This window comes from Anomaloglossus baeobatrachus, chromosome 7 (genome assembly GCF_048569485.1).
Source record: "Anomaloglossus baeobatrachus isolate aAnoBae1 chromosome 7, aAnoBae1.hap1, whole genome shotgun sequence".
Lineage (NCBI taxonomy): Eukaryota > Metazoa > Chordata > Amphibia > Anura > Aromobatidae > Anomaloglossus > Anomaloglossus baeobatrachus.
The window spans coordinates 283,559,137-283,571,324 of NC_134359.1; the positions used below are offsets into that span (position 1 = coordinate 283,559,137).

The window sequence follows — 12,188 nt, forward strand, 5'->3', positions numbered from 1 at the left end:
GTACCCCCAGTGTCAGTGTCATTATCCTGTACCCCCAGTGTCATTATCCTGTATCCCCAGTGTCAGTGTCATTATCCTGTACCCCCAGTGCCATTATCCTGAACCCCCAGTGTCAGTGTCATTATCCTGTACCCCCAGTGTCAGTGTCATTATCCTGTACCCCCAGTGCCATTATCCTGAACCCCCAGTGTCAGTGTCATTATCCTGTACCCCCCAGTGTCAGTGTCATTATCCTGTGCCCCCAGTGTCATTATCCTGTACCCCCAGTGTCAGTGTCATTATCCTGTACCCCCAGTGTCATTATCCTGTACCCCCCAGTGTAAGTGTCATCCTGTACCCCTAGTGTCAGTGTCATTATCCTGTACCCCCAGTGTCATTATCCTGTACCCCCAGTGTCATTATCCTGTACCCCCAGTGTCATTATCCTGTACCCCCAGTGTCAGTGTCATTATCCTGTACCCCCAGTGTCATTATCCTGTACCCCCAGTGTCATTATCCTGTACCCCCAGTGTCATTATCCTGTACCCCCAGTGTCAGTGTCATTATCCTGTACCCGAGTATCATTATCCTGTACCCCAAGTGTCGGCGACATTATCCTGTACCCCCAGTGTCAGTGTCATTATCCTGTACCCCCAGTGTCAGTGTCATTATCTTGTACCCCCAGTGTCAGTGTCATTATCCTGTACCCCCAGTGTCATTATCCTGTACCCCCAGTGTCATTATCTTGTACCCCCAGTGTCAGTGTCATTATCCTGTACCCCCAGTGTCATTATCCTGTACCCCCAGTGTCATTATCCTGAACCCCCAGTGTCATTATCCTGTACACCCAGTGTCAGTGTCATTATCCTGAACCCCCAGTGTCATTATCCTGTACCCCCAGTGTCATTATCCTGTACCCCCAGTGTCATTATCCTGTACCCCCAGTGTCAGTGTCATTATCCTGTACCCCCAGTGTCAGTGTCATTATCCTGTACCCCGAGTGTCAGTGTCATTATCCTGTACCCCCAGTGTCAGTGTCATTATCCTGTACCCCCAGTGTCATTATCCTGTACCCCCAGTGTCAGTGTCATTATCCTGTACCACCAGTGTCAGTGTCATTATCCTGTACCCCGAGTGTCAGTGTCATTATCCTGTACACCCAGTGTCAGTGTCATTATCCTGTACCCCCAGTGTCAGTGTCATTATCCTGAACCCCCAGTGTCATTATCCTGTACCCCCAGTGTCAGTGTCATTATCCTGTACCCCCAGTGTCAGTGTCATTATCCTGTACCCCCAGTGTCAGTGTCATTATCCTGTACCCCCAGTGTCAGTGTCATTATCCTGTACCCCAGTGTCATTATCCTGTACCCCCAGTGTCATTATCCTGTACCCCAGTGTCATTATCCTGTACCCCCAGTGTCAGTGTCATTATCCTGTACCCCGAGTGTCAGTGTCATTATCCTGTACCCCAGTGTCATTATCCTGTACCCCCAGTGTCAGTGTCATTATCCTGTACCCCCAGTGTCATTATCCTGTACCCCCAGTGTCATTATCCTGTACCCCCAGTGTCATTATCCTGTACCCCCAGTGTCAGTGTCATTATCCTGTACCCCCAGTGTCAGTGTCATTATCCTGTACCCCGAGTGTCAGTGTCATTATCCTGTACCCCCAGTGTCAGTGTCATTATCCTGTACACCCAGTGTCAGTGTCATTATCCTGAACCCCCAGTGTCATTATCCTGTACCCCCAGTGTCAGTGTCATTATCCTGTACCCCCAGTGTCAGTGTCATTATCCTGTACCCCCAGTGTCAGTGTCATTATCCTGTACCCCGAGTGTCAGTGTCATTATCCTGTACCCCCAGTGTCAGTGTCATTATCCTGTACCCCCAGTGTCATTATCCTGTACCCCCAGTGTCAGTGTCATTATCCTGTACCCCCAGTGTCAGTGTCATTATCCTGTACCCCCAGTGTCATTATCCTGTACCCCCAGTGTCATTATCCTGTACCCCCAGTGTCAGTGTCATTATCCTGTACCCCCAGTGTCAGTGTCATTATCCTGTACCCCAGTGTCATTATCCTGTACCCCCAGTGTCAGTGTCATTATCCTGTACCCCCAGTGTCATTATCCTGTACCCCCAGTGTCATTATCCTGTACCCCCAGTGTCAGTGTCATTATCCTGTACCCCCAGTGTCAGTGTCATTATCCTGTACCCCGAGTGTCAGTGTCATTATCCTGTACCCCCAGTGTCAGTGTCATTATCCTGTACCCCCAGTGTCAGTGTCATTATCCTGTACCCCCAGTGTCAGTGTCATTATCCTGTACCCCCAGTGTCATTATCCTGTACCCCGAGTGTCAGTGTCATTATCCTGTACCCCAGTGTCATTATCCTGTACCCCCAGTGTCATTATCCTGTACCCCAGTGTCATTATCCTGTACCCCCAGTGTCAGTGTCATTATCCTGTACCCCGAGTGTCAGTGTCATTATCCTGTACCCCAGTGTCATTATCCTGTACCCCCAGTGTCAGTGTCATTATCCTGTACCCCGAGTGTCAGTGTCATTATCCTGTACCCCGAGTGTCAGTGTCATTATCCTGTACCCCCAGTGTCAGTGTCATTATCCTGTACCCCCAGTGTCAGTGTCATTATCCTGTACCCCAGTGTCATTATCCTGTACCCCAGTGTCATTATCCTGTACCCCAGTGTCATTATCCTGTACCCCAGTGTCATTATCCTGTACCCCCAGTGTCATTATCCTGTACCCCAGTGTCATTATCCTGTACCCCCAGTGTCATTATCCTGTACCCCCAGTGTCAGTGTCATTATCCTGTACCCTGAGTGTCAGTGTCATTATCCTGTACCCCCAGTGTCAGTGTCATTATCCTGTACCCCGAGTGTCAGTGTCATTATCCTGTACCCCCAGTGTCATTATCCTGTACCCCCAGTGTCATTATCCTGTACCCCCAGTGTCAGTGTCATTATCCTGTACCCCGAGTGTCAGTGTCATTATCCTGTACCCCAGTGTCATTATCCTGTACCCCAGTGTCATTATCCTGTACCCCCAGTGTCATTATCCTGTACCCCAGTGTCATTATCCTGTACCCCCAGTGTCATTATCCTGTACCCCAGTGTCATTATCCTGTACCCCCAGTGTCATTATCCTGTACCCCCAGTGTCAGTGTCATTATCCTGTACCCCCAGTGTCAGTGTCATTATCCTGTACCCCCAGTGTCAGTGTCATTATCCTGTACCCTGAGTGTCAGTGTCATTATCTTGTACTGGTTTGGCCGTCATTAATGGAGGATCCTTGAGATTCTAGTGTCTCCTGACAAGATGAATTCTTTATTGATGACGGCCGGCTCCTTTATTAATTCAGATGAGTGATTGATTACTTCATTATCTCCATTGATCACAGGTTGTAGGGATATTGGACATTAGGACGTGACCGGGGCTTTCTACCATCAGAGTAATTAGCTCCGGCTCTATAATGGTCACTGTACTCCCGGCCCCCGGACTCTAATTACCTAATGAATAATGAGTAGAAATTAATGAATTATTTTCTATTTACCTCTCCATGATTGTGTAGTAATGACCAAGTACAAAAAATACCCCCAAAAGTGACCCCAGGTGGGTTCTGTGTTGGGTTGCGTGACGCCCCTCCATCAGTGACCCCCTCCCCGCCTGTCACATACGCCAAGATGCTTCATGGTCTGAACAATTTTTTTAACAGATCTATAAAAGTCACTAGTGATCATGAAGCCGCCTCCAACCCTGGCCAAAAAGAAAGACCACTGCACCAGCCAAGGAGACAACAGCCCCAACCCAGGAGATAACATCAATGGAGATCAATGGCCAAGATGATGGGACCACTGTCCCAAGAAGAGAGATCACTTTTCCCAGGAGAGGAGACCACTGCCCTATTCGAAGAAAAACCCACTGCACGTGACAAGGCTACCACTAACCCAGCAGAAGAGACCAATGTCCCTATCAAGATACTAATGTACCAGATGAGAAGACCTCTGCCTGAGCCCAGAAGACCACTTTCATAGACAAGAAAACCATTGCCTGAGCCCAGAAGACCACTTTCATAGACAAGAAAACCATTGCCTGAGCCCAGAAGACCACTTTCATAGACAAGAAAACCATTGCCTGAGCCCATAAGACAACTTTACTAGACGAGAAGACCACTTTACTACGGTAGATGAGAAGATCACTCCCTGAACCCAGAAGACCACTTTTCTAGACAAGAAAACCATTGCCTGAGCCCATAAGACCATTTTACTAGACATGAAGACCACGGCCTGAGCCCAGAAGACCACTTTCCTAGACAAGAAAACCACTGCCTGAGCCCATAAGACCAATTTACTAGACAGGAAGACCACTGCCTGAGCCCATAAAACCACTTTCCTAGAGGAGAAAACCACTGCCTAAACCAGGAAGACCACTTTACTAGACAAGAAGACCACTGCCTGAGCCCATAAGACCACTTTCCTAGAGGAGAAAACTACTGCCTGAACCCATAAGACCACTTTCCTTGAGGAGAAAACCACTGCCTGAACCCAGAAGACCACTTTACTAGACAAGAAGACCACTGCCTGAGCCCATAAGACCACTTTCCTAGAGCAGAAAACTGCCTGAACCCAGAAGACCACTTTACTAGACAAGAAGACCACTGCCTGAGCCCCATAAGACCACTTTACTAAAGGAGAAAACCACTGCCTGAACCCAGAAGACCACTTTACTAGACAAGAAGACCACTGCCTGAGCCCATAAGACCACTTTCCTAGAGGAGAAAACTACTGCCTGAACACATAAGACCACTTTCCTAGAGAAGAAAATCACTGCCTGAACCCAGAAGACCACTTTACTAGACAAGAAGACCACTGCCTGAGCCCATAAGACCACTTTCCTAGAGAAGAAAATCACTGCCTGAACCCAGAAGACCACTTTACTAGACAAGAAGACCACTGCCTGAGCCCATAAGACCACTTTCCTAGAGGAGAAAACCACTGCCTGAACCCAGAAGACCACTTTACTAGACAAGAAGACCACTGCCTGAGCCCCATAAGACCACTTTACTAAAGGAGAAAACCACTGCCTGAAACCAGAAGACCACTTTACTTGACGAGAAGACACTGCCTGAGCCCATAAGACCACTTTACTAGATGAGAAGACCACTGGATGAGCCAAGAAGTTCATTGACCAACATGAAAATACCCTTCCCCAGACAATAATACTACTGGACCAGTGTGAGAGATAACTACCCAAGATGAGTTGTCCACTGGTCTCATCAAACAGACTCCTGCCCATGCTGATAAAAAAAACCTGCTGTAGCTGAGAAGACCACTGCCCCAACGTAGGAGACCACTGCTCCAACATAGAAGACCACTGTTTCAACATAAAAGACCAGTAGAAGAAACCACAGTTCGCGCAAAAGATCAAGGAGACCATATGACCCCAGAGGAGAGACCCCTGTCCAAGCTCAGAAGACCCCGGCAAAAGTTGAATAATCCACTGGTACAACCAAGAAGGCCACTATCCAAGATAAAAAAAAAACCTTTAACCAAAGAGAACACTGCCATAAAAGAGAAGACCACTACCCCAACAGGGAAGACCAATGCCGCAACAGAGAAGATCCCTGCCCCAAAAGAGAATACTACTGCCCCAACCGAGAAAACCACTGCCCCAACAGAGAAGACCACTACTCCAACAGAGAAAACCACTACCCCAACAGAGAAGACAACTACCCTAACAGAGAAGACCACTGCCCCAACAGAGAAGACCACTTCCCCAACAGAGAAGACCACTTCCCCAACAGAGAAGACCACTTCCCCAACAAAGACCACTGCCCCAACAGAGAAGACCACTACCCCAACAGAGAAGACCACAACCCCAACAAAGACCACTACCCCAACAGAGAAGACCACTGCCCCAACAGAGAAGACCACTGCCCCAACAAAGAAGACCGCTGCCCTAAAAGAGAAGACCACTGCCTCAACAAAGAAGACCACTGCCCCAACAAAGAAAACAACTGCCCCAAAAAAGATCGTTCTCCAAAAAGAGAAGACCACTGCCCTACAAGAGAAGACCACTGCCCCAACTGAGAAGACCACTACCCCAACTGAGAAGACCACTGCCCCAACAGAGAAGACCACTGCCCCAACAGAGAAGACCACTGCCCCAACAGAGAAGACCACTGCCCCAACAGAGAAGACCACTGCCCCAACAGAGAAGACTACTGCCCCAACAGAGAAGACCACTGCCCCAACAGAGAAGACCACTGCCCCAACAGAGAAGACCACTGCCCCAACAGAGAAGACCACTGCTCCAACAGAGAAGACCACTGCTCCAACAGAGAAGACCACTGCTCCAACAGAGAAGACCACTGCTCCAACAGAGAAGACCACTGCCCAACCTGAAGAGACCACTGTCCCAAAAGAGAAAACCACTGCCCCAGTGTAGAAAACAACTGCTGCAGAGGAGACCATTACCCCAACAGAAGAGACCACTATCCCGACAGAGAAGACAACTTTCCCAGCTGAGGAGACCACTACTCTAACAGAGAAGACCACTGCCCCCGTAGCAGACGGTGCAGATTATGGAGGAATAGTCTGCAGGTGCTGATTCTGACACTTGACGCCATTTCTCCTGACAGATGGAATATTTTATTCATCAGCGCGGCTGCTGATCGTATGTCATCTGCGGCTGATAAAGCGTCGCCTCGGGCGTACATGTAAACACAAAGCACGGAGCTCCCCGTATGACTTAGCAGAAAGCGTTTCATCAGTAGAGCGGATTGTTGGGTGTTACGGCTCTGAGCCGGCGGTGCAAGTCACTGAGCACTTCGGGAAATCACCCGACAGCTGCATTATCGAACCCAGAGCACATTAATGCATGATGTCCGCCATCGATTTAAAGGGCAACTCCGGACACAGCTCATATTTACATCAGGGGTTCCCTAAACACCCCTAAGGTGTATGCTAGAGACATTTTATTATGTAACATCTCCTTAATTAGTATTTTTAATTATTAGGTCTATCACACTATCATTCCTGAAAGTGGAAGACATATTTCTTCATTTTCTTCACAATTGGAATGACTTTCAAATTTGGGAAAATTACTGTAATTGTGGAAATAGTGATCACATAGCACAAAGGAAATAAACAAAAAGCTAAAAAGAGAAATGACAAAATCCCCCACTAGAGGGAGCTCACACACATCTACTGTACTCAACCATGACTCTGTCTTCAGTGAGCTCCCTCTAGTGGTGACCGAAGGAAGTCACAAGCTTTTAATTTTACACTATGTCCATGCAGGTTATTTGGAGCAATTATCCAACCAACACAATCTTCTTTAGATTAAAAAAAATAAATAAATAAAAAAATAAAATAGAATAAATAAATAAATAAATAAATTGTTCCAGAAACGGCATCACTTCTGTCCAAAGTTTGTAAGTGGTATTGCAGCTCACTCAGTGGATCCAAGCTGCAATAGCGAGATAAAAATAATAGATAGAAGGGGCGCTATTTACTCAAATACTCATTTTTTTTTACATTTCAAGATGATGAAAGACGTCCTACAAAAAATAGAGGAAAGTGATATTTTTATACCTTCTGCCACCACTAGAGGGAGCCCACTGCATACAGCTGAACACAATACTTACCAGTATGCAGTGAGCTCCCCCTAGTGGTGACAGCACAGAGACAGATTTTTTTTTTTTTATTTAAAAATAATAATAATAATTAATTATTATTATTATAATTAAAAAAAATAACATTCTGTCTCTCTGCTGCCACCACTAGGGGGAGCTCACTGTATACTGGTAAGCTATTGAGTTCAGCTGTATGCAGTGGGCTCCCCCTAGTGGTGGCAGCACAGAGATAGATTTTTTTCTTTTTTATTTAAAAATAAAATAATAATAATAATTATAATTAATAATTATTATTATTATAATTTAAAAAAAAATAAATAACATTCTGTCTCTCTGCTGCCACCACTAGGGGGAGCGCACTGCATACTGGTAAGCTATTGAGTTCTGCTGTATGCAGTGGGCTCCCTCTAGTGGTGGCAGAAGGTAGAAAAATAATAATTATAATTAATTATTAATTATTATTATTATAATTTAAAAAAAAATAACATTCTGTCTCTCTGCTGCCACCACTAGGGGGAGCTCACTGCATACTGGTAAGCTATTGAGTTCTGCTGTATACAGTGGGCTCCCTCTAGTGGTGGCAGAAGGTATAAAAATAATAATAATAATTATTATAATTAAAAAATAAATAACATTCTGTCTCTCTGCTGCCACCACTAGGGGGAGCTCACTGCATACTGGTTAGCTATTGAGTTCAGCTTTATGCAGTGGGCTCCCTCTAATGGTGGCAGAAGGTATAAAAATAATAATAATAATTATTATTATTATTATTTTCTAAGTAGGAAATTAGAAAAAAAAGAAGAAAAAATATAGAATAAATTGCATTAAATTTATTAAAAAATACAGAATTAGGAAATGGAAACAGTGACATCCACATGGGATGTAAATCTGCAAAAAAAAAACCTATGTGCCTGAAAACTCAAGACTCTAAATCTGTATTGTATCCAGATTAAAAAGTAGACAATCCCTTAAAAATCTTGGCAAAAAAATATATATATTTTTAAAGCAGTAGTGAAAACCAGAGCAAAAAACGACTTACCCGAAAGTCAATGCCAACAGTGGAGATGAAGCTGCCAGCGAGGAACGCCCCATCCTTAAATCTGACGAGAAGGCAAGTCTTCCCCACGCCGGAATCTCCCACCAGCATCACCTGGAACGACAAGAACGCCGGCGTGGAATATCACTAGTATATGATGCCTACAATATATACACACACACACACATCTACATACTTACATGTATACGACAGCCTGACTAGTCCTGATTTGCAGCCTGTGTCAAGCTACAGTGCTGCATTCACAATTCTGCAGACTTCAGAGCTGAAATCTCACAGCATTTCCTGTAGGCTTAGTGTCTATCTAGAGAGTTTTCTGGTGATTTGTACAGGAAAATACATATTCCCCAAATAGATACCGTAATAATATATAAATATTCTTTTTTTGACATGTTAAAAGGATGGGGGGCATAACGGGGAGAAAAAACAAACAAAAAAAGCCAATAAAACTATCCCCAGAGAGATGATTGTGTATAAATGTTCCCTTTATTGAGATGTTAAAAGGATGGGGGGAGGGAATTAACTATCCCCCTTGAGTAACATGAGCTTTTAAGCAAGTCTGATCACAAACATGCTTCCACTAACAGTCGACAGAATTTTGAGTGCTGCTCTGAAGTATAATGGTGGGGTTGAATTAATTATCCCCCAGATGATTGCATATAAACTATCCCCCTTGAGTAACCTGAACTCTAAAGCAAGTCTGACCACAACCAAGCTTCTTGACTGTTTCCACTAACAGCCCAGCAGAATTTTGAGTGCTGCTCTGAAGTATAATGGTGGGGTTGAATTAATTATCCCCCAGATGATTGCATATAAACTATCCCCCTTGAGTAACCCAAACTCTAAAGCAAGTCTGACCACAACCAAGCTTCTTGACTGTTTTCACTAACAGCTGGCAGAAGTTTGAGTGCTGCTCTGAAGTATAATGCAATACTATAATTCCACATTAGTACCAGGTCTTGAAGTGATGGATGTACAGAATTTCTAACCTTTTTTATAGAGAATATATCTCAGAATAAACCTTTCTAATATAGACTTTGGGTCTTTTATCAATACCTGCAGCCACCCCTAGAGGGAGCTCACTGCACACTGTGCATACATAGTAAAATTCTAACATTTTGAGTACAAGCAGCCACCACTAGAGGGAGCTCACTGCCCACTGTCTTATTTTCTATGTATGCACAGTATGTAGTGAGCTCCCTCTAGTGGTGGCTGCAGGTACTCAATATGTTATTTTACTTTCTGCCTATGCAGAGGATCTGTATCAGTAAAACGGAGCACTGACCTCTGTAGAGATGATATTTTGGAGCTATAAGGTGATAATGAGACTTGTCTGAGCTCGGAGCGTTCGGCACTATCAGCGGTTAACCACAAACTAAACTCCGTCTTTTGACATTTAAGTGCAAACCACAGGGGAAAAAAAAAGAAGCTAATTTCTCCGCCGTGCTCTGCGAGGGAAACCTCATAATTTTTTACCGCATGCAAATGAATCATGTCGGAGCCGGCGCCTCCTTCTGGGACCTGCCTCAGCAAACTCCGCGTTATTATGCTTTAGTCGAGGATCATTAGAAATAACCATCTGTAAGCAAAGAAACTGCGAGAGCGAGGCTTTGTTCCATTAGTCAGAAACTGGGTGCAAAAAATTCCATTTAACTTGCTGTTCAGAGATCCCTATGACAACTCTTCCTGTCGCGTGCATTGTTAGGCTGGTGCAGAGGTTCCTATCTTGAAACTTTTGGAAAACTACAACTCTCAGCATCCACTTACCCCCATTAAATTCACTTTTTTGTTATTAGGGGCCCTTAAAGGGGATGACAATTAAGGATAACCGCCCCCCCAGATATGTCAGAGAAGATTGGATTCCTTTGTACAGCCCTGGACAGGTTGTGTGACACTCATCTGTAATAGTAATAATTCTGGATCAGGTTTTTGTTTTTACACCTTTCCGATCCTCCGTTACTCCTCCTGGCAATGTTTAAAAATTTGCAGAAAAAAAGTTGCGCAACTCTGATGAGTCGCCCCCTTAGTGTTATCACGGCCACTGGCAATGAGGACAGTGACGGTACGAGTAGCGACACACTAAAGTGACGTGACAAGGTGGAAAACAGTTGTCAATACATTTCCAGGAGGAACAATAGAGGAGCAGAATACCCTTGGCAATGAGGACAATGATGGCCTGAATATTGACACAGTGGATGATGACGAACAGTTGTCAATACATTTCCAGGAGGAACAATAGGAGCACAAAATCCTGGGCAATGAGGACAGTGATGGAATAAGAAGGGACACGCTATATTGACAAGGTGGAAGATGATGAACAGTTGTTAATATATTTCCAGGAGGAACAATAGAGGAGCAGAACACCCTTGGCAATGAGGACAATGACGGCCCGAATATTGACACACTGGATGATGACGAAATACATTTCCAGGAGGAACAATAGAGGAGCAGAACAACCGTGGCAAAGAGGACAGTGACGGTACCAGTGCGGACATCCTAAATAGAAAAGGTGGAGGATGACGCACAGTTGTCAACACATTTACAGGAGGAACAACAGAGAAGCAGAACAACCTTGGCAAAGAGGACAGTGATGGTACGAGTAGGGCCACGCCAAATTGACAAGGTGGAAGATGAGGCGCAGGTGTCAATACATTTCCAGGATGAACAATAGAGGAGCAGAACACCCTTGGCAATGAGGACATAACGGCACGAGTATTGACACGGTGGAAGATGACGACTAGTTGTCAATACATTTCCAGGAGGAACAATAGAGGAGCACAAAATCCTTGGCAATGAGGACAGTGATGGTACAAGAGGGGACACCCTAAATTGACAAGGTGGAGGATCACGCACAGTTGTCACACATTTCCAGGAGGAACAATAAAGGAGCAGAACCTCTTTTACAATGAAGACAGTGATGGTACGAGTAGGGACACACTAAATTAACAAGGTGGATGATGAGGCACAGTTGTCAATACATTTCCAATAAGAACAATAGAGGAGCACAAAATCCTTGGCAATGAGGACAGTGACGGAATAAGTAGGGACACACTAAATTGACAAGGTGGAGGATGATGAACAGGTGTCAATATATTTCCAGGAGGAACTATAGAGGAGCAGAACACTCTTGCCCATTACAGTGACGGTACAAGTAGGGACGCCCTAAATTGACAAGGTGGAGGATGACGCACAGTTGTCGATATATTTCCAGGAGGAGCAATAGAGGAGCAGAACAGTGCAGAGTTCTAAGAATAGTAGGTTTACTCCATTTCCCATTTTACAAAATGATTGATCCGGGACCTCAATGAGAGGACAGCAGCGCTGACGATAAGGATGTCACGGCACAGGATTAGTCCCACAGCTCCTTTAATGTTATTTCCTGCACTGCAGCGCCCTCACCACCTACTGAGCAGGAAACAACAGCATTAAGAAATTTCATTGGGCGAGTTGTCAGTTGTCAGCCACCACTATGCATAAAACATTCAAACACTCGTCCTGGGTCCCAC

General features: G+C 45.0%; 1 protein-coding gene across 1 annotated transcript in view; it reads right to left on the reverse strand.

The window, feature by feature from the left end:
• The window catches only part of RAB26 (RAB26, member RAS oncogene family), a 263,120-nt gene that overhangs the window by 214,944 nt on the left and 35,988 nt on the right, over positions 1 to 12,188 (reverse strand). The window contains exon 2 of the mRNA XM_075318300.1: positions 8,668 to 8,778. Coding sequence (XP_075174415.1) covers positions 8,668 to 8,778 — 111 coding nt within the window. The remainder of the gene's footprint in view (positions 1 to 8,667; positions 8,779 to 12,188) is intronic.